The sequence below is a fragment of the Oryctolagus cuniculus genome, chromosome 10, assembly GCF_051225735.1.
Source record: "Oryctolagus cuniculus isolate XC-2025 breed Fujian yellow rabbit chromosome 10, ASM5122573v1, whole genome shotgun sequence".
Classification (NCBI taxonomy): Eukaryota; Metazoa; Chordata; class Mammalia; order Lagomorpha; family Leporidae; genus Oryctolagus; species Oryctolagus cuniculus.
The window spans coordinates 114049749-114076994 of record NC_142876.1 but is presented as its reverse complement, the minus strand read 5'-3'; the positions used below and the strand labels follow the sequence as shown (position 1 = coordinate 114076994).

General features: G+C 46.4%; 2 protein-coding genes across 3 annotated transcripts in view; both read right to left on the bottom strand.

Moving 5' to 3' along the window:
• The window catches only part of LOC138846706 (uncharacterized), a 480670-nt gene that overhangs the window by 321168 nt on the left and 132256 nt on the right, over positions 1 to 27246 (bottom strand). The window lies entirely within an intron of this gene.
• LOC149124433 (putative ATP-dependent RNA helicase TDRD12) overlaps positions 1 to 27246 on the bottom strand; it is a 53606-nt gene that overhangs the window by 25138 nt on the left and 1222 nt on the right. The window contains exons 2-5 of the mRNA XM_089306583.1: positions 9480 to 9616; positions 5351 to 5470; positions 3154 to 3209; positions 2053 to 2138 (exon numbers count right to left, since the gene is read on the bottom strand). Of these exons, the coding sequence (XP_089162709.1) occupies positions 2053 to 2138; positions 3154 to 3209; positions 5351 to 5470; positions 9480 to 9616 (399 nt within the window). The remainder of the gene's footprint in view (positions 1 to 2052; positions 2139 to 3153; positions 3210 to 5350; positions 5471 to 9479; positions 9617 to 27246) is intronic.

Below are 27246 nucleotides of genomic sequence, written 5' to 3'. Positions count from 1 at the left end.
CTAGAACCCGGGGTGCCGGCGCCAGAGGCAGAGGATTAGCCTAGTGAGCCATGGGGCTGGCCAAGAAAATCTTTTTAAAAAAAGATAAATAAAGGACCAGTGCTGTGGTTCAACGGGTTAGGGCCTAGGCCTGTGGTGCCAGCATCCTGCATCCCATGTGGTGCTAGTTTGGATCTTGGCTGCTCCACTTCCAATCCAGCTCTATGCTATGACCTGGGAAGGCACTGGAGGATGGCCTGGGTCCTTGGGCCCCTGTGCCCATGTGGGAGGCCCAGGGAAGGTTCCTGGCTCCTGGCTTCAGGTCAACTCAGCTCTCGCCATTGCAGCTGGTTGGGCAGTGGACCAGTAGATGAAAGACCTCTCTCTCTCTGTCTCTCCTTCTCTCTCTGACTTTCAAATAGATAAATAAATCTTTTTAAAAAAGATAATTAAAGTTTTAAAACTGTAGAAGGAATGATGGAAAAAGTAAGCCTCACCGTAGCAAATTCAGAATGTCTGATAGGGCCTGGCGCTGTGGTGTTGCAGGTAAAGCTGCTGCCTGCAGTGTTGGCATGGCATACAGGTGCCAGTTCTAGTCCCAACTGCCCCACTTCCGATCCAGCTCTCTGCTATGGCCTGGGAAAGCAGAAAATGGCCCAAGTCCCTGGGCTCCTGCACCTGTGTGTGAAACCCAGAGGAAGCTCCTGGCTCCTGGCTTTGGATCGGCGTAGCTCCAGCCGTCGCAGCCAGTTGGGGGGTGAACCAGTGGATGGAAGACCTCTCTCTCTCTCTGCCAACATGCACAACCTCAGTCTGATCATGAGAACATCAGGCCAAGTCAAACTGAACGTTCCTCTGCAGCATAACTGACCAGGACTCTTCAGAAGCGTCCAGGCCATGAAGGAAGACTGAAGAACTGTCTCCCGACTCTGGGAGACTAACCAGACAGGACACTGGAGGCAAGCTGGAGGCCTGGCTCAGACCCTGGACCAGAAAAAGGAAACCAGTGGGAGCACTGCAACACTCCGGTGAGGGCCAAGGACACTTTAGCAGTATTTACTCATGTTAATCTGCCAGTTTTTGACTGCACTGCGGCTCTGTACGACGCTAACATTAGGAAAACAAGGTAAACCACATCCAAATAGCTCCATACTATTTTTGAAGCTCCTCTGAAAGTCCAAAATTATTTTAAAAAAGTTAAATTCATGAGGAAGGCACTGTGTGTGGGCTCCCGGAGGCCCTGGATCCACACCACCCTGCCGCTCTGACCCAGGTGCAGAACTGCACCAGGGCAGCAGCAGGTACTTCAGGAGGGGCTCATGTGTGCCATCTCCTTCTCTGCGCTTATGTGAATCCTTTAAAAGGCCACAAAATACACTGTGAACAAACCCCAGAGCAGGTGAGAGCAGTGAACTGACATGGTAGCAAATGAGTCATTTCTTTTCTTTTTTTTTTTTTTTTTTTTTTTTTGGACAGGCAGAGTGGACAGTGAGAGAGAGAGACAGAGAGAAAGGTCTTCCTTTTGCCGTTGGTTCACCCTCCAATGGCCGCCGCGGCCAGCGCGCTGCGGCCGGCGCACCGCACTGATCCGATGGCAGGAGCCAGGAGCCAGGTGCTTTTCCTGGTCTCCCATGGGGTGCAGGGCCCAAGCACCTGGGCCATCCTCCACTGCACTCCCTGGCCACAGCAGAGAGCTGGCCTGGAAGAGGGGCAACCGGGACAGAATCCGGCGCCCCGACCGGGACTAGAACCCGGTGTGCCGGCGCCGCAAGGCGGAGGATTAGCCTAGTGAGCTGCGGCGCCGGCCCACAAATGAGTCATTTCTAAAAATTGTAAGGAAACAACAGTTCAGACTTATTACTATAATAATTTTTGCCCATCACTAAATAAAATGAAGTATTTTTTAAAAATAATCAATAGAAAATACACTGTCCTGGCTACTTTTAACTTAAGACTTTGAAATATTAAGATGATTTCTATGCTGCATGAATTACACTGTTTTACTTGGCATTTATTCACTGTTTTACTAAAGTAGAATTTAAAATAGAATTTAAAATTTAAAATACAACTTACTTTTTCATTTTTTATGGTTACATAAAGGTAAACCTCAAAAGTGTCTTCTTCCACAGCACATAATTTGGCTTCTACCTGGGTAGTTGCTAGATGGCACAAAAGAAAACCCAAATCAGCTGACATTAAAAGCGTTCTTGAGAAAATCATGGCTATTTCCCATCTGTTAATCTCTGCCAACCACGAAAAAGTTCCCAGAGCCAAAATGACCAAAGTCTTCCCAGGAGCCGTGAAAAAGGCTCTTCGGCCAGTGGTGTTATAAGTAAGCCCTTTATCCCATCAACAGCATCCTCCTGCCACCCTTCAAATGCCTCCCCCTCCAGGGTACTTCTTGGTCCTCCCAATGGTCGGCCTCATCCAAACCCCCATGCTCACTTCCCAGAAGCCCCAGAGAGCTCACAAGGGCCCAAATTCCAAATCTAGCGACCCTTCCAACCTCCAGTTCCTTCCAACATCAGAGCACTTGGTTTTCCTTTCCCCAGTGTTGCAGGACAGCTCAGAAGAGGAGGCAGGACTCAATTAGGTACCAGGCCGTCCCACAGGCATTTCACACTCCCTAACTCTTCTGAACAGCCTACAGCCTTAAGAAGCAGACAGAGTCACTAGGCTTCTGACTGCCAGGGGTCAGGACAGATGCCACAAGAGACACTGACATGAAATGAAGAGAGCCACTACACAGGTTGTCAATGACACTTTACACATCTTAAATCAGCAACTGATTATTATATAGCAAACACCCACTTCCTATAATCTCGCTCACTGAACAAAGCTAGGCTTTCCAGCAACTGCTGGTCTAATAACATCCGTGTCCATTTACTCTGCAGTGTTGCAGCTTCTATGCAAGCAAAGCAGTGGACACTATTCTCGTGCAGGCATCCCCCACACAAAAGGCCCCTTTCTGATCAGCTGTCAGCTACTGACCTCCCCGTTCACCTACAAAGCTGCAGGGGTGCTGAGTACTGGGCAGAAGCAGCTGCAGGTACTTAGGGAAACCTGCCAAGAGGGTCAAACAGCCAGGCAGGCACCTGGCCAAGCCCGCACCCACAGAAGGCTGAGCGACCTCGGCGGCAGTTCAAAGCAGGCTCTGAGTGCGCACCGGCTTACCTTTCAGGACATTCTGAAAGTACTGAATAGCGGCACTGTCCCACTTCTTGGCAGGTCTGAAACAGTGAACAGGGCAACTTCATTAAACAAAACCCCAAGGCTAGTACACTAACCTTGCTTTGTAAACCACACACAGGGCTCTTTCTGCATGACCAATCAAGCACACGCTGCACACAACAGAGAGCACAGCTCTGGCCCTGCTCTGGGTGGGGATAAAGACCCCAGCTGCTTCCTGTGACACACCTCTCTCCGCACTGCTGCTTGCACCAACACAAACTCACATCCCAGGGCCCCAGTGACGTGACCTGTGCTCACCACCTGGCACTGTCTGCTGCAACATCAGTTACCTGTGACAAATCAAAACACAAGCTCCCTGGGGCAGCGATTCTGAGATCACTGCGTCTCCACAGGCTGGCACAGAGAGGGATCAGTACATGTCGGCTAAGCCAACAGTGTAGGGGCAGCTGTGGGGAAGCGGCTGCTATGGTCCTCACTCTGCCCACTAGAGCACCCATTCGCCACCTCCCACTTGATCTCTATCAACTTAACCTTTCTACATCTCGCCTATGCTTTGGAAAGAAAATCATAGGAAACGGTATAGGCAGTAGAAAATCAGGAGAAACCAGTATTTAGAAGGAATAAAAATAAAATAAAAAGTCAAGATCAGAATAATATATTTACATTTCTCTTGTTTGGATCTATCAGATATGCTACCACCATACTTCAAGAGTTATTTTAGTTTTTTAAATGTTCATTCATTTTTATTTATTTGAAAGGCAGAGCATCAGAGAGGGCAAGAGAGAGAGAGAGAAATCTTCTATCTACTGGTTCACTCTCCAAATGTCTCCAACAACTGGGCCTGGACCATGCCGAAACCAGGAGCCCGGAACTCCACTCAGGTCACCCTCACAGGTGGCAGGTATTCAGGATTCGATCCACCATTTGCTGTCTCATAGGGCATTAGCAGGAAGCTGTCCTGGAAGTGGGCAGCCAGGACTTACATCAGGTACTCCAGTATGGAACCAAAGGTGCCCCAAGCAGTGGCTTAATCGGCTGTATCACAAGATCCATTCCTTCCAAGAGTTATTTTAAAGATCAAATGGGGGGGGGCAGTTAAATCCAATAACCACATCGGTCATAGTCACCCATGAAAAAGACTCAAAGTGGTTAGGAGAGGGATATGGATTGGCAAAGAACCTCCACAGCTACTCCTAAGTTAATTCTGCAAACAAGAGAGCCTGTTCTCTTCCTAAGAAAGTCCATGCCCACAGAGGTGTCTAACCTCACGGACAGAGGGGAGGATCCAGGCTCACAGGGGTATGTAAGTGCATCGACAGAGGGCGAGATCCAGGCTCACAGGGGTGTCTAAGTGCACCCACAGAGGACGAGATCCAGGCGCACAGGGGTGTGTACGGGCACTGACAGAGGGCAGGATCCACGATCACATGGGTATGTAAGTGCACCAATGGAGGGTGGGAAGGTCAAAGCCTGCACAGCCCACAGAGGCCTCCAGGAGGAAAGACGTGGGACAGAGGCAGGCATGTGGTCAACATTTTTTTAATGCTCCAGCAGTTTGATTTCATGAAAGCTTTTCTTTAGAATTACTCTACTACTTTTTTTTTTTTTTTTGACAGGCAGAGTGGACAGTGAGAGAGAGAGAGAGAGAGAGAGAGAAAGGTCTTCCTTTTGCCGTTGGTTCACCCTCCAATGGCCACCACGGCTGGCGCGCTGCAGCCGGCGCACTGCGCTGATCCGAAGGCAGGAGCCAGGTGCTTCTCCTGGTCTCCCATGGGGTGCAAGGCCCAAGGACTTGGGCCATCCTCCACTGCACACCCTGGCCACAGCAGAGAGCTGGCCTGGAAGAGGGGCAACCGGGACAGAATCCGGCGCCCCGACCAGGACTAGAACCCCGTGTGCCGACGCCGCAAGGCGGAGGATTAGCCTATTGAGCCGCGGCGCCGGCCTCTACTACTTTTTATAAATTGTTTTTTTAAGTCAAAAGGCACAGAGCTCTGGCCTGGGAGGGGGTGCCTGAGAATTCTACTCACAGCCAGTTTGACCAGCACCAACTCAGAGGCTGCCTCCTGCAGAACCCAGACCTTCAAAACCTGCTAGCGGGTAACTGATGGCACATAAATGCAGACACAAACTGAAGGCGTTTACTCATGATTCCTGTGACTTCAGAACCTGTACTTACACAATCTCGGCGCTGTCTTCACAGAAGTCAATGTGCAATGTAACAGGCTTCATGCAGTACAACCGGAACTTTTTTGCTCTGTAGGGAAGCTGCATAAATGATTCCACTGCAACTTGGATGCTGACAAATGAAGCAGAGAGAGTTCCATTATAAAACACACAACACAGAACAGACTCCTTTATAGTTCACCTAGGTCAGTAACATGCTTTCCGTAAAACAAAGTAAAGACATGCCTTTCTGATTCTAACATAGCCTCCAACAGATGCTTGGAGACATCTGGCCAAGGGGACAGAACTGCTTCTTGGAGGGTGGAAAAAAATCTTCCTGTAAAAGCAGAGAGATCCTACATAGTGATTCAGTGTATCTGTGGCATCAAAATTTCATGGCACAGGGGCAGGAATTCAGGGAGAGTGTATCTGGTGAGGCTCCTCAGGTTAAGACACACTGTGCAGCTGGCACTGTGGCGCAGGTGAAGGCGCCACCCACGGCACCAGTGTCCATGCGAGTGCCAGCTTGGGCCCAGATCCACTGCCGATCCAGCTCCTTGCTAATGCGCCTGGGACATCAGTGAAGACAATTCAAGTACTTGGGTCCCTGTGCCCACATGGGAAACTCAGGTGGAGTTCTGGGTTCCTGGTTTCAGCTTGGCTGTGGTGGGTATTTGCAGGAGTAAACCAAAGGATAAAAGATACACTTCTCTTTCTTTCTCTCCTTTTCTGTCACTCTGCCTTTCATACCACAAATCAGAAGGAAGGGAGGGAAGGAGGGAGGAAGAGAGGAAGGAGGGAAAGAAGGAACAGAAATACTGCACAGGGGCAGGCATGCGGCCTACCCGCTGGGATGCTGCTTGGGATGCCCTGATCTCGAGTCAGAACACCCGGGCTCCAGTTCTTGTTCCACACCCAATCAGCCTCCTGCTGGTGCAGGCCCTGGGAGGCAGCAGGTGGCTGGGTCTCTGCCACCCACAGGAGAGACCACATTGAGTTTCCAGTTCCTGGCTCCAGCATGGCCTACCCAGGGCTGTTGTAGGTATTTTAGAAGTGAAACAAGAAGGCACGTGCGCTCTCTCTCTCTCTCTCTCTGCCTTTCAAATACATAAAAAGTGAAAAATAAAAGGAAACACTGAATAACAATGAATAAGCCTGTGAAATAAATTCCATTTACTATGTGACCAGAATTACTCCAACATTGCTGTTTATGAACAGATGTTTTAAAAATTAGTATTTGCCAACTTTGCACAAAACAGCTGATGGACGGCGAGGTGACAAGTAAGGCAAGCAACAGACATGTCAACATATTTCCTCACCATCAAGCAGCTCTCTTCCCTGAAGCCCTACCCTTTGTCTTAGACAGGTTAGAGCTCTACTTAATCGTTTGATTTTCTTGCCAAAAATAAACTCAAAACACCAAATACAAAAGGAAAAGCTCCCCAGATGGCTAAACACAGTAAGTACTTAAAAAAAAAAAAAAGATTTATTTATTTGAAAGAGTTGCACAGAGGGAGAGGGGGGAAGGGAGAGCGGGATTAAGAGGGGGAGGGGGAGGGGGAGGGGAAGGGAGAGGTCTTCCATCCACAGGTTCACTCTCCTATTGGTCACACCGGCTGGAGCTGTGCGGATCTGCAGCCAGGAGTAAGGAATTTCTTCCAGGTCTTCCTGCACACGGGTGCAGGGCCCAAGGATTTGGCTTTCCCAGGCCATAGCAGAGAGCTGGGTCAGAAGTGAAGCAGCCTGGGCTTTTTAACCGGCACCTATATGGGATGTCGGCTCTGCAGTTGGTGACTGTACCGTTATGCCACAGCGCTGACCCCAAGTACTTTTATAACAATTATGGTCACAGAGGTGCAGAATCCCAAGCTGGGGAGGCACCTACTTTTCCCTTAAGTATCTGCAAATCCTCCATGTCTGATGAGCCCTTCTGCCATGAAACTCCTCTATGTGAGAGACACCTCTTACTGCACCAAAGGCTAGCTGGCTCTGCTCTTTTTGCACTGGAATAAGAGCCCTTGTGTTTGCCTATTAAATGGACATCCTCTTACTCTGGGACAAACCATGGGACAATTATCACTAAACACCAACAGTGACTTGTGCTAGCTTTTTCTTAACATTTATTTATTTGAGAGGTAAAGCTATAGACAGAGAGAGGGAAAGACAGAGAGCTTGGTCTTCCATTCTCTGGCTCACTCCCCAAATAGCTACAATGGCCAGAGCTGGGCCAATCCAAAGCCAGGAGCTACTTTGGGTCTCCCACGTGGGTGCAAGGGCCCAAGCACTTGGGTCATCTTCTGCTGTTCTCCAAGGCCATGAGTAGGGAGCTGGATTCAAAGTGAACGGGTGCCCATATAGGATGCTGGCACGGCAGGCAGAGACTTAACCTACTATACCACAGCACTAGTCTCGTGTGCTGGCATGTTCCCCCCACCCCCAGAAACCATTTATTAAAACTTCATGCATTTTATCAATACAACTTTAGGAACACAGTGATGTGCTAATGTTTTCTAGTGAGCTGTGACATGCAGTCCCACAGTCAATGAAGGTTACAGTCAGGACGAGCCTGAACTGTCTCCGCACCCTACGTGATAGCCACACCTTTACTCTGTGACGTAGAACAACCAGGAATACACACTTGAGTATATAATCTGCTCTCTGCAACCTGAGGGTGGCCATCAATTTCCTCCTCTGTGGAGACACGGAGAGTTTCTCTCTACCTCCTGGTAGTGAGGCAAACCGCACTGAAGGACCCACCCCATCCCACGTGCAAACTAAGAGGACAGGCCAGAGAGCAGCTGGCACAGGGCACCCAGGAGACGAGAAGGGAACAGCCTGAACCTGCCCTGCCCCACCCTAGGCAGGCAAGTGGAGAAAGGCCACAGTCACTCTCTCTGTCCTCATTAGGACCATTTGCTCCCCTAGTCATGCACACAGAATGGAAACCTGCAGTCTTCCTTCATTATTTATCTGAAAGTCAGAGACAGACAAACACAGATGCCTGTCCACTGGTTGATTCATTTCTCAAATGCGGCAACAGCCAGGCTGACACCAGAAGTCCAGAACTCAGTCTCCCGTGTGGGTGGCAGGGGTCAACTTGAGCCCTCATCTGCTGCCTCCCGGGGGTGCACTGGCAGAAAACCAGAGTGGAGAGTGGAACTGAGATTCAAGTGCAGGCACTCTGATGTGACGCACAGGCATCCAAGTCGTGACTTCATCACCGCGCCAAATGCCTGGCCCAAGTTTTCATTTCTTAAGGCACAAAAACTCTCAATGTCTTCTTTTTGCAAAAGGTAATCCCCTTACTTTAAAAACTGACATTCTCCTTTAAAATTCATCATTATCTCCTTAAAGAGAGTAAGGCAAACAGACATAAAACCACACATACGTCTAAACAAATTCAGAGTTGGTGAACTCAAGGGGCTTCCATAGCCTAGACAGCTCATAGCAAGAGGCTCGGGTGATTGCTGACAGCATAAATAAGTGTGCCAATTGTTAAATCAACAACGGGAGTCACTGGGTACATGCTCCCCGTATAGGATCTCTGTCCTTAATGTGTTTTACTATGAAACTTAAAAACAACACTACTAGTCGAACAATACCCTATACCTGGTTCGGTTGTGTGAGTGCAGCCTGTGGAAATCCCTGCTTAGTATATACTAAGTTGATCTTCAGTATATGAAGGTAATTGAAAATGAAACGTGATGAAGGGCGGGATGGGAGAGGGAGTGGGGGAGGGGAGGGCCATGGGAGGGAGGGAGGTCAGGGTTGGGGGGAAGCCACAACAATACAAAAGATGCATTTTATATTCTACTTAAAACTATTGGTTGAACTCTGTAATTAATACACAATTACTCTTAGGTGTTTAATTAATGCTGTAAGTAGTACTCAAATAGTATTTTACACTTTGTGTTTCTGTGTGGGAGCAAAATGTGGAAATCTTAACATATGCTAAATTGATCTTCTATATATAAAGATAATTGAAAATTAATCGTGATGTGAAGGGGAAGGGGAGAGGGAGTGGGAGAGGGGAGCGTTGTGGGTGGGAGGGAAGTTACGGGGGGGAGAAGCTCTTGTAATCCATAAGCTGTACTTTGGAAATTTATGCTCATTAAATAAAAAAAAAACACACACATACGTACTTTTTAGATTTTACTGGAATGTACCTGGCGAAGTCTACAAGGAAACACTCTGCCAGGTAATGGTCTGCTGAAGACATGATTGACTTAATGACGGCCCTGCACCAGCACCGTAGCTCCGGACAATACACCACGCAGACCTGCAAAACAGAAGGCAGGCTTTATTACGTTCAGCAGTAAAACCTCTAGTCACGTGATGACAGCCCTAAAGGCTCCTCTCCACATCGTCTCAGCCTGTACCCCACTTACAGGAGATGACACAGGTGTAGGAGGCTGCCCAAACTGAGCACTGTCTCCCAGGAAAAGGCCCCCAGAAAGCAGAGATCAGCTGAAAGGAAAGTGCTAAACAGGAAGAATTCCAGCTCACCAATACAGAAGGAGTGGGAGAAATCACCATATTGAAACAAATGAGGGGCCCGTGCTGTGGCATATCCTGTAAAGCCACTACCTGCAGTGCTGGCATCCTATATTGGCGCCAGTTCGAGCCCCGGCTGCTCCACTTCCAATCCAGCTCTCTGCTATGGATGGGAAAGCAGTAGAAGATCGGCCACGTCCCTGGACCCCTGCACCAGGAGCTTCCTCCTGGTCCCTGGCATTGGATCGGCACAGCTCTGGTTGTCGCGGCCAACTGGGCAGTGTACCAGGGAGTAGAAGACCACCTCTCTCTCTCTGCCTCTCCTCTCTGCATAACTCTGACTTTCAAATAAATAAATCACTCTTTAAAAAAAAAGAAAACAAATGAAAGTGGATTCGGGCAGTGACAGCCACTGAATGGAGAGAGCATGAAGTGAAACACTCACAGCAGTGCCACGAAGGAGGGGTCACCCTAGCATGGCTTGCAAGTGGCACTCTCTCCCATGTTAAACCCACGTGAAGGTAACAGCACGCCTGTTCTTCAAAACAAGTGACCCCGAATCTATTCACAGTGTCCTGTTTAACCACCTCTCCACAAAAGGACAGGGAGAAAGCACTAACCTCCTGGGTAAATGCTCACTGTGAGGAGCCCATCATGCTTTCCCAAACAAGACTACACTTAAAGGACCACTGACCCCGTTCCATCCCTCCAGTATGTCACTGGTATGGAAAAATAACAAATTGGTCACTAAGGACATTTGTGGGCACGAGGGAAGGAAATCAGATGAGGTCTTGTCTCCCTCCTAACGAGTGTTCATGTCCTTCCCCTCCGTGCTATTACCGAAGTTCACACTTGGAACGTGGCTGACCCAAGAGAAAATCAGACCACAGCAATGGTGGCTGAGGCTGCATGAAAGCAAAGAAGCCCTGATGTGGAGCACAGAGCAGAAACAATCCCAAGTCGGTCAAAGCCATGAGCAACCAAAGAGGGAGGCACTGGCCCAGAACTGAAAACCCCAGGTCCTCTTTGCCAAGGTCCCTATACCTGCCCTGGCTCCCACCGCCAGGAAGACGGCCCTAACACCTGGATCTGGATGGCATCTATCCCAAGGCCCCACTTGGACCTACACAAGCACCACCCCCTGCCACCATCAGCCTGAGTCTCATGCAACCCAAAAACCTAACACAAGGCAACAGCCATGAACGTTAAAATACTCTAATCACATTCATCATTCTAAGCTCCTGAAATATTTTTAACAATTATCTGGTAGACAGAGCACTCCCACCCAATGATTCACTCCCCAAGGCCCACAACAGCCGGGGGAGAGGGCGAAGGCTATGAGCTAGGAACTCAATCCAGGTCTCTCAGGTGGGTAACAGGGACCTAATTACTTGAGCTATCATCTGGTGCTTCCCAGGGTCTGTGTATTAGCAGGAAGCTAGAATCAGGAATCGAATGTAAACACTCTAACATGGTGGTGTTTCAACTACCTGGCCAAACACCCACCCCTACATCCTGATTAGTGTTTCAAGATAGGATAATTAAAGGCTGGTGCTGGTTCCAGTTCCGGCTGCTCCACTTCCAGTCTGGTTCCCTGCTAATGAGCCTGCGAAAGCAAAGGAAGATGGTCTGAGTCCTTGGGTCCCTGCACCCACGTGGGAGATCCTGATGGAACTCCTGACTCCTGGCTTCGGCCTGGCCCAGTCCTGGTCATTAAGGCCATTTGGGGATTGAACTAGAGGATGGAAGATCTATCTGTCCCTCTAACTTTGCCTTTCAACTAAATAAATCTTCAAATAATAATAAAGATACAATAAATAAAGTGCATTCAGATACATACCTGTCCTTCTTCCAACATTAATGGTTTTATTTCTATATCTTTACACATGCTGTTATAGAAGTCATTCATGGCGCTATTTAGTTTTTTTTGTTTTTTTTTTTTGTTTTTTTTTTTTTATCTTTTATTTAATGAATATAAATTTCCAAAGTACGACTCATGTGTTACAATGGCTTCCCCCCCCATACCGTCCCTCCCACCCACAACCCTCCCCTTTCCCACTCCCTCTCCCCTTCCATTCACATCAAGATTCATTTTCGATTATCTTAATATACAGAAGATCAGCTTAGTATACCTTAAGTAAGTATTTCAACAGTTTGCTCCCACACAGAAACATAAAGTGAAAAATAATAGATGATTTTTTTAAATGATGATGAAATCAGATCTGACCTATTGTCATGTTTAATCCCAGTGAGAGTCAAGTTGGGAATTGATAATTTCTTTCTTTCTTTTTTTTTTTTTTTCAGAAGATCAGTTTAGTGTACATTAAGTAAAGATTTCAGTCGTTTGCACCCCCATAGAAACACAAAGTGAAATATACTGTTTGAGTACTCGTTATAGCATTAAGCCTCAGTGTACAGCACGTTAAGGCCATAAAGCAAGTCTCAGCAAATTTAAAAGAATTAGAATCATACCATGCAGCTTCTCAGACCACAGCGGGATGAAGCTGGAAATTAGCAACTCAGGAAACCCCAGAAAGTATGCAAACACATGGAGACTGAACAACATGCTCCTGAATGAACAGTGGGTCATTCAAGAAATCAAAAGAGAAATCAAAAACTTTCTGGAAGTAAATGAAGACAACAACACAACATATCAAAACTTATGGGATACAGCAAAAGCAGTATTGAGAGGCAAGTTAATAGCAATAGGTGCCTATACCAAGAAATTGGAAAGGCACCAAATAAATGAGCTTTCAGCGCACCTCAAGGACCTAGAAAAACTGCAGCAAACCAAACCCAAATCTAGTAGGAGAAGAGAAATAATTAAAACCAGAGAAGAAATTAACAGGATTGAATCCAAAAAAAACATTACAAAAAATCAGCCAAGCGAGAAGCTGGTTTTTTGAAAAAATAAACAAAATTGACACCCCATTGGCCCAACTAACTAAAAAAAGAAGAGAAAAGACCCAAATCAATAAAATCAGAGATGAAAAAGGAAACGTAACAACAGACACCACAGAAATAAAAAGAATCATCAGAAATTACTACAAGGACCTGTATGCCAGCAAACAGGAAAACCTATCAGAAATGGATAGATTCCTGGACACATGCAATCTACCAAAATTGAACCATGAAGACATCGAAAACCTAAATAGACCCATAACTGAAACAGAAATTGAAACAGTAATAAAGGCCCTCCCAACAAAGAAAAGCCCAGGACCAGATGGATTCACTGCTGAATTCTACCAGACATTTAAAGAAGAACTAATCCCATTTCTTCTCAAACTATTCAGAACAATCAAAAAAGAGGGAATCCTCCCAAATTCTTTCTATGAAGCCAGCATCACCTTAATCCCTAAGCCAGAGAAAGATGCAGCACTGAAAGAAAATTACAGATCAATATCCCTGATGAACATAGACGCAAAAATCCTCAATAAAATTCTGGCCAATAGAATACAACAACACATCAGGAAAATCATCCACCCAGACCAAGTGGGATTCATCCCTGGTATGCAGGGATGGTTCAACATTCGCAAATCAATCAATGTGATTCACCACATTAACAGACTGCAGAAGAAAAACCATATGATTATCTCAATTGATGCAGAGAAAGCATTTGATAAAATTCAACACCCTTTCATGATGAAAACTCTAAGCAAATTGGGTATAGAAGGAACATTCCTCAATATAATCAAAGCAATTTATAAAAAACCCACAGCCAGCATCCTATTGAATGGGGAAAAGTTGGAAGCATTTCCACTGAAATCTGGCACCAGGCAGGGATGCCCACTCTCACCACTGCTATTTAACATAGTTCTGGAAGTTTTAGCCAGAGCCATCAGACAAGAAAAAGAAATCAAAGGAATACAAATCAAGAAGGAAGAAGTCAAACTATCCCTCTTTGCAGACGATATGATTCTGTACTTAGAGGATCCAAAGAACTCTACTAAGAGACTATTGGAACTCATAGAGGAGTTTGGCAAAGTGGCAGGATATAAAATCAATGCACAAAAATCAACAGCCTTTGTATACACAAGCAATGCCATGACTGAGAAAGAGCTGCTAAGATCAATCCCATTCACAATAGCTACAAAAACAATCAAATACCTTGGAATAAACTTAACCAAGGATGTTAAAGATCTCTACGATGAAAATTACAAAACCTTAAAGAAAGAAATAGAAGAGGATACCAAAAAATGGAAAAATCTTCCATGCTCATGGATTGGAAGAATCAACATCATCAAAATGTCCATTCTCCCAAAAGCAATTTATAGATTCAATGCAATCCCAATCAAGATACCAAAGACATTCTTCGCAGATCTAGAAAAAATGATGCTAAAATTCATATGGAGGCACAAGAGACCTCGAATAGCTAAAGCAATCTTGTACAACAAAAACAAAGCCGGAGGCATCACAATACCAGATTTCAGGACATACTACAGGGCAGTTGTAATCAAAACAGCATGGTACTGGTACAGAAACAGATGGATAGACCAATGGAACAGAATAGAAACACCAGAAATCAACCCAAACATCTACAGCCAACTTATATTTGATCAAGGATCTAAAACTAATTCCTGGAGCAAGGACAGTCTATTCAATAAATGGTGCTGGGAAAACTGGATTTCCACGTGCAGAATCATGAAGCAAGACCCCTACCTTACACCTTACACAAAAATCCACTCAACGTGGATTAAAGACCTAAATCTACGTCCTGACACCATTAAGTTATTAGAGAACATTGGAGAAACCCTTCAAGCTATTTAGTTTTTGATAGTCGACTTCATGATCCAAAAAGGGACTACATCCTTTTATAATAACCCAGAAGCAATCTGGATCTTCAACCTGCAGAATTTTTAAAAGATTATAAAATCATGCATGATTTCTTTTAAAACCAAATAAACCTTAGAACCATGTAACTTTCTAATTTAAGTGATCTATCATTTTTGACAACTACCTTTCTCTTAAATGGTCATACCAAGAGCCAAAGATAAAATTTAAAACATGTGATCAATAATATGCAATTCTCAATTATGTAGTACAACTCAAAAAGCAATCAGTTCTATTTGGTCTCCTGTAGCTTAAAAATATAAATATTAAAAATATTCTTATTATTAAAATACCTATTAAACCATCCATATATATAAAAGGTTCAGAACATTTTTAGTATTCTTTTTGTGTAAGAAAAATAAGTATGAATATATATACAGCCTGCTCATATTTTTTTAAATGACAGCAGATGAACCAAAACAAATACAGATTACCTCCTACAGGAGAAAAGAATGGAGTAGAAAGAATAAGGATGAAACTTAGACTGACTTCTCTGAATGGGTCTTATCTACTATTGTTATTATTACCTACTATTGTTATCTACTATTGTTATTTTTATTGTTAGGGGAAAGAATTATAAAATGGAAAATTAAATTTTTTAAAAGATTTTATTTATTTGAGAGGTAGAGTTAGAGAGAGAGGGAGAGACAGAGAAAAAGGTCTTTCATCCGCTAGTTCAATCCCCAAATGCCCACAACAGCCAGAGCTGGGCAGATCCGAGACCAGGAGCCAGGAGCTTCTTCTGGGTCTCCCATGCAGGTGAAGGGGCCCAAATACTTGGACCATCTTTTACTACTTTTCCAGCCCATACAATAGAGCTGGATAGAAGAGGAGTAGCTAAGACATGAACTGGTGCCCATAAGGGATGCTGGCACCACAGGCAAAGGCTTAGCCTATTATGCCACAGCACCAGTCACCCCAAAATTAAGTTTGATTGACAACATCACTAAAAACTCATGATTTGGGGCAGACGCTGTGGTGCAGTGGGTTAAAGCCCTGGCCTGAAGCGCCAGCATTCCATAGGGGTGCCGGTTCGAGTCCCGGCTGCTCCACTTCCAATCCAGCTCTCTGCTGTGGCCTGGGAAAGCAGCAGAAGATGGCCCAAGAACTTGGGTCCCTGCACCCATATGGGAGACCTGGAGGAAGCTCCTGGCTTCCGACTGGCACAGCTCCAGCCGTTGCAGCCATCTGGGGAGTGAACCAGCAGATGGAAGACCTCTCTTTCTGTCTCTACCTCTCTGTGTAACTCTTTCAAATAAATAAAATTAAATTTTAAAAAAGAACTCAAGATTTGTTTTTTGACAGGGAGAGTTAAACAGTGAGAGAGAGAGAGAGAGAAAGGTCTTCCTTCTGCTGGCTCACCCCCCAAATGGCCGCTACAGCCAGGATGCTGTGCTGATCCGAAGCCAGGAGCCAGATGCTTCCTCCTGGTCTCCCATGGGGTGCAGGGCCCAAGCACTTGGGCCATCCTCCACTGCACTCCCTGGCCACAGCAGGGAGCTGGCCTGGAAGAGGGGCAATCGGGACAGACTCCGGCGCAGCGACCGGGACTAGAACCTGGTGTGCCGGCGCCGCAAGGCGGAGGATTACCCTAGTGAGCCGCGGCACTGGCCAATAAAATTAAATTTTAAAAAAGAACTCACGATTTTTTTCTTTTGACAGGCAGAGTTAGTGATAGAGAGAGAAAGGTCTTCCTTCTGTTGGCTCACCCCCCAAATGGCCGCTACAGCCAGCGTGCTGCACTGATCTGAAGCCAGGAGCCAGGTGCTTCCTCCTGGTCTCCCATGGGGTGCAGGGCCCAAGGACATGGGCCATCCTCCACTGCCTTCCCGGGCCACAGCAGAGAGCTAGACTGGAAGAGGAGCAACCGGGACAGAATCCAGCGCCCCAACTGGGACTAGAACCTGGGGTGCCATAGCCACAGGCGGAGGATTAGCTAAGTGAACCACAGATCCGGCCAGAACGCACGATTTTTCAGAGGTTTTCCCTAACTCTGTCTACTGAAAAGGTATGGAAGCAGAAACACCCAGAGATATGGAGTCTAAGTTACCAGTGGCAGGAATAGAAGAGTTCATCTTAGTAATCGTATTATTTTTCTGAATGTTTGACTATTCTCATAATAAATAACTGGAAAATGAATAGCAGTCATTCTGGCAAGGACAAAATAGTTTATAAGTTACACACACAGCACAATTATGAACCCTGAAAAAACACAAAATAAATGAAGAGCTAGCAAAAGCAACAGACACTGGAGAGCTGACCCTCGAAAGAAGGAACTTCACTGGGACTATCCCAGAACACCTCCCAGTTGTACAGAGTGGCAACAACTCAACACAAAGTCACACTGTGGCTCGAGGAATCAGAGCTGTCAGTGCCAGTGAGGATTAGGGGGAGAAATTCTGAAACAGCCATAGAGGGAGCCCTGATGTCTGCACATCAACACCCCCCCATCCTTGCCAAGTCCTGAACGGCAATGGGGGAGACAGCAAGGAGTATGGAGTACGTGAGCAGTGCAGGGCTCAGAGGAGCACGCAGTTACAGCTGCTGCCCCTAGAAACAGCACTCCGGGCATGTGGCTCCATTCAGTCCTTCGCACTCAGAGACAACCAGATTCCGGCTTCCAGCAGCACAAGGCCACAACCCTGGGATGACTGCAATTATTCATTAAAGTGCTCACTTGAGTGGTGAGCATGTGGCCTAACAGTCATGACACTCACTGAATCCCCCCACCAAAGTGCTAAAGATTCAGTATTCAGTTCCAGCTCCTGACTCCAGCTTCCTGCTAATGCAGAGCCTGGGAGGCAGCAGTGATGGCCCAACTGGGTTCCTGCTACCCATGCAGGAGACCTGGAATGGGTTCCCTACTGCCAGCTTTGGCTTCAGTCCAGTCCTGGCCATGGTAGGCGTTTGGGAAGTGTATCAGTAGATAAGAGCTATTTCTCTCCCCCGACCCCCGTCACTCTTAAATAAAATTGATAAATAAATAAGCAAGCCTGCCTGCCTGCCTGCCTGCCAGAGAAAGCTCCACAATGCCAGAAGAACTGACTGTTCAGGCTATCATCTGAGGCAGGCCCCAACCTTCCGTTCTTAGAGACTTCACTCAAAAAAGCTTACAAATCTGGAAGTGTGTCCCTGCTCAGTAGCCACTCCTATGAGGCCAGGGCCGCCATGCCAGTTTCTGCAAGAAGACAGCGTGCTAACTTCCATAACTTCCAGCTAGCACACACAGCTGGGATCACGCATTTACCCTGAATGACCTCTTCTCACTCTTCCCTTGAGCTGTGCCAACCCCAGCCCTCCCTTTAAAACACCCAGGCACCTCTGCACCACTGGTAATGGAGCTCAGCTCTCTTCAGGAGGTACTGAATAAAATCTGTTTTCACTGCTTTAACTAGTATCTGGCCTCCAAAAAAAAAAAAAAAAAAGCCTGGACACTCACCCCAAGGAAAGAGTGGAGCCCGCCAAGCAGAGGGCGGGAAGCAGCTCAGGGTTCAGTGCCGGAGCAGAGCCCTCCCTGCAGAACAAGAGCCTGTGCTCTCACGGCAACAGCAAAGCAGGGTGCAGGAACCAAGCCTCCCCAAGTGTGGCAGAGGCCTTTGTCTTTTACTTAAACTTGTTTCTAGCTGACACCATTGAAGTTGTGCTAGAGGCTTTCCCAAGGTCTAAAGAAGAAAGAGAAATCTGTCCTGGGAATGAAATGTGGCTGTCATCGGCTTACCTATGAAGGCTTCAACTGTAATCCCTATTGGCTTCTATGCAACCATTACAGGTTCTGCAATGATGTTAACCCTTGCCAGACAGCAGGTGACTAAATGAAAAATGGCCATTTAACAGATCTCAGGTTGATAAAACTGATTTCCAGTTTTATAAAAAATAAAATTCCATATAAATGTAATTCTGACATTAATTCAAAGTATGATACAATGCCAGTATCTTCAGTCAGCTGTAAAGGGCTCATCGCCCCTTCCGCATTCCTTCTGCCCTCAGCCCACCCCTCCCCATTTCCTCCCTTCCTTCTGACAACCAGTGCAACCTCCTCTGGTTGGGGAACCAGGTGCAACCTCCCCCAGACTCCTTGCAAAACAACTAATTAAATAGATGAGCTGCACAGGGCAGCTTTCTAATTAGATTTGAGGAAAGTTCCCAAGGCTTCCCAGAGCCCCCAGTTCCACTTTCCACCAGCTGCAAAGTCTTTTCCCTCCCCCACAGCGACAGTGGCAAACTCCCTCCTTAACCAGGTAAAACCCCAGCCCCAAGTGCACTCCAGACCAGACTTTTCTAGAACAGGATGCTTTTCCCTCTTTGCCTTAATGAAGTGGCCTGTCTCCGTTGATGTCAGTTCTCTCATCCCGGGGCGGCGGGGGGAGGGGGGGTACAAAAGGCCAGAACCCCAGCTACTCCAACCCTAACAATCTGTGTGTAGTTGCTAAATGTAAGTTGGGTAAAGGTAAATGAGATACATGTGTCCACAAGTAAACTTAGATACTCTTAACACCTTACAGTCTATGAAAAACTCTGGATTTGTTGACAAATAGGTTTTCATAAGCTGTCTATAAATAAAAATAATTCAAGACTGCTCAGAAGTAACTAAGGTTGAAATTCGGGATATTCTTTTAAATTGTGATTTTCAATGTAAATCAAGAAAATCAACAGATGGAAAAAAGGTTGCCAAGTCAAAGCTGTGCTTCTTAGTGAAATAATAAAGAAAGGACATGGATTGTAAGATTGGAATGGAAAAGATAAAACGGTTTAGGTAAGCTGCAAAAGGTGTGTGGAAGTCTTAAATGGTTATACAATTTTTTTGTTAGCTACAAAAGTTATCAATCTGTTTTTTTTTTTTTGACGTAAGATTAAAATCTGATCCTCTGTAAAAGCAATGAGGTTGATGAAATACTTAAGTGTTAATAGATATTTGGGAAAATAGTCTTTTTGTATCCTACTGAGATAATCGTTGTCTCATTAAGTTCTACTTGTTTAAAAACAGCTGAGTTTTAAAAGTTTCAAAGTTTTAAAAGTCTGTTTAAATATGGACTTGTTTTACATGTCAAGCATAGAAAGCCAAGACACTGTGGCAAAAATGTTCTACATGAAGGATCTCCGTGAGGCCCCAGTGGAAAGCAGCAGCCATCAAAAGAGGATGTACTTTTCTCTAAAGGGAGGAGAGAACTTCCACTTTGCTTCTGGCCTTGTCCAAATACTGAGAGTTGTGGACTCAAAAGGCTTCCTTAGTCTAGGCAGCTCATGTCAACAGCCTCGGGTGGTCACTGACATCATAGATTAAAAAAAAATTAACACTCTTAAGATTTCTTTATTTGAAAGTCAGAGTTAGAGAGGTCTTCCATCTGCTGGTTCACTCTCCAATTGGCCGCAATGGCCGGAGCTGTGCCAATCTGAAGCCAGGAGCCGGCGCCCACGTGAGATGTCGGCGCTTCAGGCCAGGGCGTTAACCTGTTGCACCAGAGCCAGCCCCATTAATTTTTTTGTTTTGTCTTTTCTTTTCTTTTTTTTTCTTCCGACAGGCAGAGTGGACAGTGAGAGAGAGACAGAGAGAAAGGTGTTCCTTTTTGCCGTTGGTTCACCCTCCAATGGCCGCTGCAGCCGGCACACCGGGCTGATCCGATGGCAGGAGCCAGATACTTATGTGCAGATTGTGTGTCTATATAAAAATTATTAAAAACTGCTAAATTAACACCAATTACCTTTCTGGTGCACCTGACTTAAATAAATATGATAAATAGGCTGTTCTCAATTTGTTGGTACAGAAAAACTAAAAAAAAATTTTTTTTTAAGTTATTGACATGTTTGCATTTGGGTCTGCTGGTCAAACAAGTTGCACTTGTGTTAGGTATTTGCAACCATAAAGGTATACTATTTATCTAAAAACAATATAGTTAGAGGTATAATACAGTGCTCATTGCTCCCTCTAAAGTCCAAGTTAAAGTTGTTCTTGGCAAATTAATAACAAAATTTATAGACAAATTAGTGAAACGATCTTCATGTTTTGATCTTAAAGAACATAGCTCTCCTCATGGGCACTGCATTGTTTCAAAAAAAAAAAAAAAACTGTCAAAACATGCCTGTGACTACAGACTTCTAGCTCAGCCACCAAAGATTAAGGACAGAACTCAACAACCCCTTAACTGACATCTTAGAGGATGCCTCTGTGGTCTGCTTTAGCAGGAGGAATGTAAAGATAGCTGTCAAGCCAACTAATAGCTACTTTACACAGTGTTCTGCCATCAACGAGACCCAGTGAGGCCAGTCCATCCCAAATGGCATCAGGCTTCAATTTGGAAAGCCAGGAGATGGGGCAAACAGCCATCCTGAAAAAAGCCAGCCTCTACCAAATTCTGTCAAGAGCTGGGTGAATGGAATTGCCTTGGGGCTGAAGGGATCCCAGGTTAGAACCACAGATCCTACTGGCTCCAAGCTCAAAGAGCCCTTTACTCTGCCCGGCTTCCAAGATAACTACTGCCATTGAGGGCAAGGCCTCGGGTCAAGACAGGCAGGACTGCAATCTTCCTTTCAGAAGTGCCGCCTGTTCTGTACTAACCTCCTGTTCAAGCCAGCTCTTCTCCCAGGCCGCCTAGGTAATGGAGTCAACAGGGCGTCTTCCCTCAAGAGGTTCACACCTTTCTTATGATGTCTCTTCCACTATCCCATGTAAAGACAGAGAGAGGTCGGGCCTCATACGTACCTGGCCAGGCCTACATGCCTCTCTCTGTGAGAAAACCTGCTCCTGGTTTAGAGAACACATTTCCTAGGTACTCTAATAACGATTCAATCTTTTTGTTTTAGATCCTGTTGTATCTAATTTGCTTGTTAGACCTGCAAATTCCAGACGTAGAAAGCCACAAAGTGGGGAAAAGTCCTCTATTGTAAAAAAGGCTTCTCGGGGCTGGCACTATGGTGCAGCAGGTTAACACCCTGGCCTGAAGTGCTGGCATCCCAGATGGGCGCTGGTTCAAGTCCCAGCTGCTCCACTTCCGATCCAGCTCTCTGCTATGGCCTGGGAAAGCAATAGAAGATGGCCCAAGCCCTTGGGCCCCTGCACCTGCGTGGGAGACCAGGAAGAAGCTCATGGCTCCTGGCTTCAGATCGGCGTAGCTCTGGCCATTGTGGCAAATTGGGGAGTGAAACAACGGAAGGAATACCTTTATCTCTGTCTTTCCCTCTCACTGTCTAACTGTACCTCTCAAATAAATAAAATCTTTAAATCAAATAAAAAAGCCTTCAAACAGATAAAACAAACTCTTAGAAATAAACAGACCCTTGTTCCATCCACCCCTACTACAGTCAAAGTCCTCAAGATAGCTCCCTGGACCCACCACAACACAGACAGGCAGGTGGGCTGACACTGGAGTGCAGCTCAAATCCAGCAATACCGTACAAGCTGAGCCTCTGACACAGGAGGGTCAGCCCTAAAGAGACCAGCAGGGCCGGTTGCTGCAGAGAAACTCTGGAAGTGGACTGACTTACGCAGGGCCGAAGCTTGAGGGAACAGCTGCCCAGTTAAATAAATGCAGCGATCCTTTAGTTTTTGTCTCTTTAGATTGGTTTTAAAATTTTAAGCAACTTTTGTATACAAATAGGTGATGAGGACAAGATCATAAAAAAATTACTGATCAAACGAAAAAGGTCACCCTTGGGGTAGGGGTTGTCCATCCACCTCAGCGGAGGGCCCGACTGGACCCTCAGCACCATGGACTATGCGCCTTGAGGGGTGGCTGACAGTAATGGAGGCCGTTCATGCGATGCTGCGCAGTGCTGGGGGTGGGAACCCCCCTAGCATCTGTGGGGGCCATAATTAAGAAACGGCTGTTTTCCCCTGAAGTGATCTAGAAATACAACACAATTCCAGCAGGTTTAATGATGGATTTTTGCAGGGAAGGGGTGGTTACAAATCAGCATGCTAATAATGAGATCCTCCTTGGAAAGACAAAGGAATTAGGGGCTGGTGCTGTGGCACAGCGGGTTAAAGCCACAGCCTGCAGCGGCGGCAAAAAATATAGGCGTCGGTTGGAGTCCTGGCTGCTCCACTTCCAATCCAGCTCTCTGCTATGGCCTGGGAAAGCAGCAGAAGATGGCCCAAGTCCTTGGGGCCCGGCACCTGCGTGGGAGACCTGGAAGAAGCTCCTGGCTTCAGATCAGATAAGCTCTAGGTGTTGCAGTCATTTGGGGAGTGAACCAGCAGAGGGAAGACCTCTCTCTCTGGCTCTACCTCTCTCTGTAACTCTCACTTTCAAATAAATAAAAATAAATCTTTTATTTAAAAAAAAAGACAAAGGAATTAGAACAGCCTAAATAATCATGAGAAAGAAGAACACAACTGGAGGACTCACTATCTGACCTCAAGTCCAAGTCTCAGCTTTGAGTCTACAGCCATCAGGTGAGGCTGGCGCTGGAGAAAGGGCGTGGGTTCCAGTCACAGCTGCTCTACTTCCAATCCACCTCCCTGTAATGTAATGTGCCTGGGACAGCAGTGGAGGATGGCCCAAGCGCTTGAGCCCCTACACCCACAAAGGAGACCCAGATGGAGTCGGGGCTCCTGGCTTTGGCCTGGCCCAGCTCCCACCTTTGTGGCCAATTCAAGAGTGAACCAGCAGATGGAAGATCTCTAACTCTGTCAAAATCATCAATCTTTAAAAAACAAACAAACAAAAAACCTTACAATACTAACTGTATATAGGGATGAAGAGCAAATAGAACTCATACTTTTTTTTTTTTTTTATTAGATAGAGTTAGTGAGAGAAACAGAGAGAAAGGTCTTCCTTTCGTTGGTTCACAACCCAGATGGCTGCTATGGCCGGCGCATTGCGCCGATCCGAAGCCAGGAGCCAGGTGCTTCCTCCTGGTCTACCATGCGGGTGCAGGGCCCAAGCACTTGGGCCATCCTCCACTGCCTTCCCGGGCCACAGCAGAGAGCTGGACTGCAAGAGGAGCAACTGGGACTAGAACCCAGAGCCCACATGGGATGCCGGCGCTGCAGGTGCAGGATTAACCAAGTGAGCCATGGCGCTGCGCCCCCCCCCCCCTTTTATTAGACAGGCAAAGTCAGACAGTGAGAGAGAGAAAAAGGGAACTCAGACATTTTTGACAGAAATGCAAAAAGGCAGTTATGCTGGAACACAGTCCATCAGTTTCTCATAAAGTTAAAACACAAGCAATTCCATCCTAGTTATTCTCCCAAATGAAATGAACTCGAGTCCATACAACTACCTGTAGGCAAAGATGATAGCAGTGTTGTTCATCATCTCCCTAAACTGAAACAACTCAAGTGGCCTGTGAGTATAAACTGCTGTGTGTGCACACAACGGAATACTACTCTGCCACTGACCCTATGCAGCAACACAAAGCAGTATCCAGTGTGTCGTCTTTGAAGAAGCCACAGTGAAAGGCCACTACTGCTCTGGGATTCTGCAGGCACCCATTTCTGTGACATTCTAGAAAAGAAAAACTAATAGCAGCAGAAAACAATCTTCTTTATAAAGCATTACAGGTAGAGAAAGATACAGCTACAAAGGAGCGTCATCATGGGAATATGGGGAAGTGAGGAAATGCTTCTGCATTTTGACTGTGGGGGTGATTTCACGATGCTATGCATTTTTCAAAATACAGAAGTCTACACAAAAAGGAATGAATTTTTCTGTAAATAAATTATACATCAATTAAAAAACAGGGGTGGGCTTTTGTCATAGCAGTGAATCCTCAGGCCGGGTCTGCGTTCCACATGGGAGTGCTTAGGTTTCCGTGCACGTTCTGATGCCGATTCCAGCTTGCTGCTAATCAGTGCACACTCTAGGAGGCCTCTTGACCATGGCTTGAGTGACTGGGTCCCTGTCCTCAGTGTGGGGGACTCAGGGTGAGTTCCCAGCTCCAAGCTTTGGCCTGGCCCCACCTTGGCTACTGTGGGCATCTGGGGTGCGAACAAAGGGATGGGAGAGCTCTGTCTCTCCTTGTGTCTCTACCTTTCAAATAGATAAGAGTTTGGTAGGTGTCCCAATATCGATACTATTTTCCACACTTTTCTGCATCTCCAATGCATTTTCTAATAAAAAGTTAAAATTTTTAAATTAATCTGAATTTTTAAAAAAGATTTACTTATCTATTTCAAACGCAGAGTTAGAGAGGGAGGGAGGCAGAGAGGGGGACAGAGAGAGATCTTCTACCCACCAATTCACTCCCCAAATGGTTGCAATGACCAGGGCTGGACCAGGCTGAAGCCAAGAGCTTCATCTGGGTCTCCCACATGGGTGGCAGAGGCCCAAGCACTTGTGTCATCTTCTGTTGCTTTCCCAGGCACATTAGCAGGGAGCTAGATCTTAAGTGGAGCAGATGAGATTTGAACAGGTGCCCATATGGGGTCCTGACATCACAGGTGGTAGCTTACCTTGCTATACCACAATGCTGGCCCCAGCATCAATTTTTTTTAAAACATCTTGTCCTCTGACGTGGCATAACTTATGTAGCATTTTTACTAAAAATGTCTAACCTAAATATATTAATATAGTTATAATTATTAAGGAATATTTTGCAAAGTGACCGCCCTTATTCTTCAGAAATTTCAGTACCATCAAAGATAGACCGATGTACTGCCTTAATGAACTCTACAAGGCCATGACAATTAAATGCATGTGTAGTTCTGGGTTCTTTATCAGAAAAAACAAGCTACAGTAGACCTTATCAGGACAAAGGGAGTACAGACTGTGTATCAGGGTAACAGTGTTGCACCAACATTAAATTTCTCAAGTGTGATGATTACATTATAGTTCTATAAGAGGAGGTCTTTGTTCCTAGAAAAATCAGTTAAGTGCTCTGAGTTCTAGAGTCATTCTCAAATGGCTCAACCAAAAAAGAAAAAGTAATTTTTACATACACATATTTCTGAAGTGCAAACGCAGCAAAGCGTTACCAACCAGTTAGTGTGGGTGTAGTACACACAGGTATTCATGATGCTGTTTTTGTGTTTGAAAACTTTCCAAAGACTAATTTAGGAAAGACGTTTACAAAGCATTCTTAGGGGTGGGCATTTGGGGCAGCAGTCAGCTCACGGCTTGGCACACTCAGAGTGCGTGGTTCACATCAAGGCCACACAACCACCAATCCAGCTTCCTGCCAACATGCCTACTGGTCAGGCAGCAGATGATGGCTCAAGCACTGTGGCGCTGTCACCCACGTGGGAGACCAGGACTGAGCTCTAGGCTCCCAGCTTTGGCCTGGCCCAGCCCTGGCTGCTGTGGGCATTCTGGAGTAAACCAGCAGACGGAAGAACTCTGCTGACCTGTTTTCCCAATGAAAATACATAAATAATTTTTTTAATGTTAAATGCTGAGGCTGCTAGAACGTTTCATTAAAAAAAATCTGCTTCTAAAGCCTGTAAAATGCAAGCCAGGCCCAGTTTTTGCAGACAGCAACACACACAGTTCTAGTTGCCAGTTCCTCCAGGAGCTTCCCAGGGAAGGCCGAGGACTACTGCTTTCTGCCACTCTCCAAGGCCACGTGCCCAGCCATCAGGGTGCTACGGCCTCCCAGATTTCAAACACAGAAGTGTGTGGCCCGGGATGCTTTCCTCATATATGCTGTGTGTACTTATGTATTTGAAAAGCAGAGTGACAGAGAGAGATGGACAGCAAGAGCAAGGTGGGGGATGGGGAGAGAGCTCTTCCATCTGCTGGTTCACTCCCCAAATGCCCACAACAGCCAAGTCTGGGAGGAGGGAAGGAACTCCACTCTGACCTCCTACACAGGGGCAGGGGTCAAAGTACTTGGGCCATCATACGCTGCCTTCCCATGTGAGCACACGGGAAGCTGGACCAGAAGCTGAGCGGTCAGATCTGAACAGGCACCCTGAGGTGCGATGCAGACATCACACGCGGCACCTAACCAGCTGGGGCGTGCGAGCCCTCCTCCCATTCCTGGCAGCCAACAGCTCTTCTCTGCCCTCCTTAGCCAGGAGAGGTCTCGGCCCCGCCAGATGTGGCAGAGTCTCCTGCAGGCCGGACTCTTCAGGAACAGCACAGCTGCCCTGCTACAGGGCTCCTGGTGATGCGGCTCTCCAGGTACAGCTCTCGCCTCTGTCTGCGTCACTCAGGGAGGCGGCTGTCTTCTGGGTCGCTGCTTCTCTTCTCTGCCGGGTTCCTGTCTCATGACCACCAAGAACCAGTTCGAGTCCCGCCTGTTCCACTTCTGATCCAGCTCCCTGGGAATGTGCCTCGGGGTCCCAGTGCTTGGTCCCCTGCCACCCACATGATAGGCCCGGATGGAGTTCCTGGTTCCTGGCTTCAGACTCTGCCAGATCTGGCTGTTGCGGCCATTTGAGGAATGAACCAGTGGATGGAAGATCTCCCTCTCTGTTGGTCTCTGTCATTCTGTTCTTCAAATAAGTAAATCTTTTTAAAAAGTCGTGGCAAAGTCCAGATAAAATTCATCCTTTTGAGCATCAGGACAGCCGGAACCTGGACCTCACTGGGGCACATACTCCTATAAGGGGCAGAAGATTTGCTCCAAGGGTGAGCCAGGTCCGAGTCCTAAGTGGAGGCCGGGCAGAGCTGAGGGCAGACATAAGCAGGTTCCAGGGCCCAACAC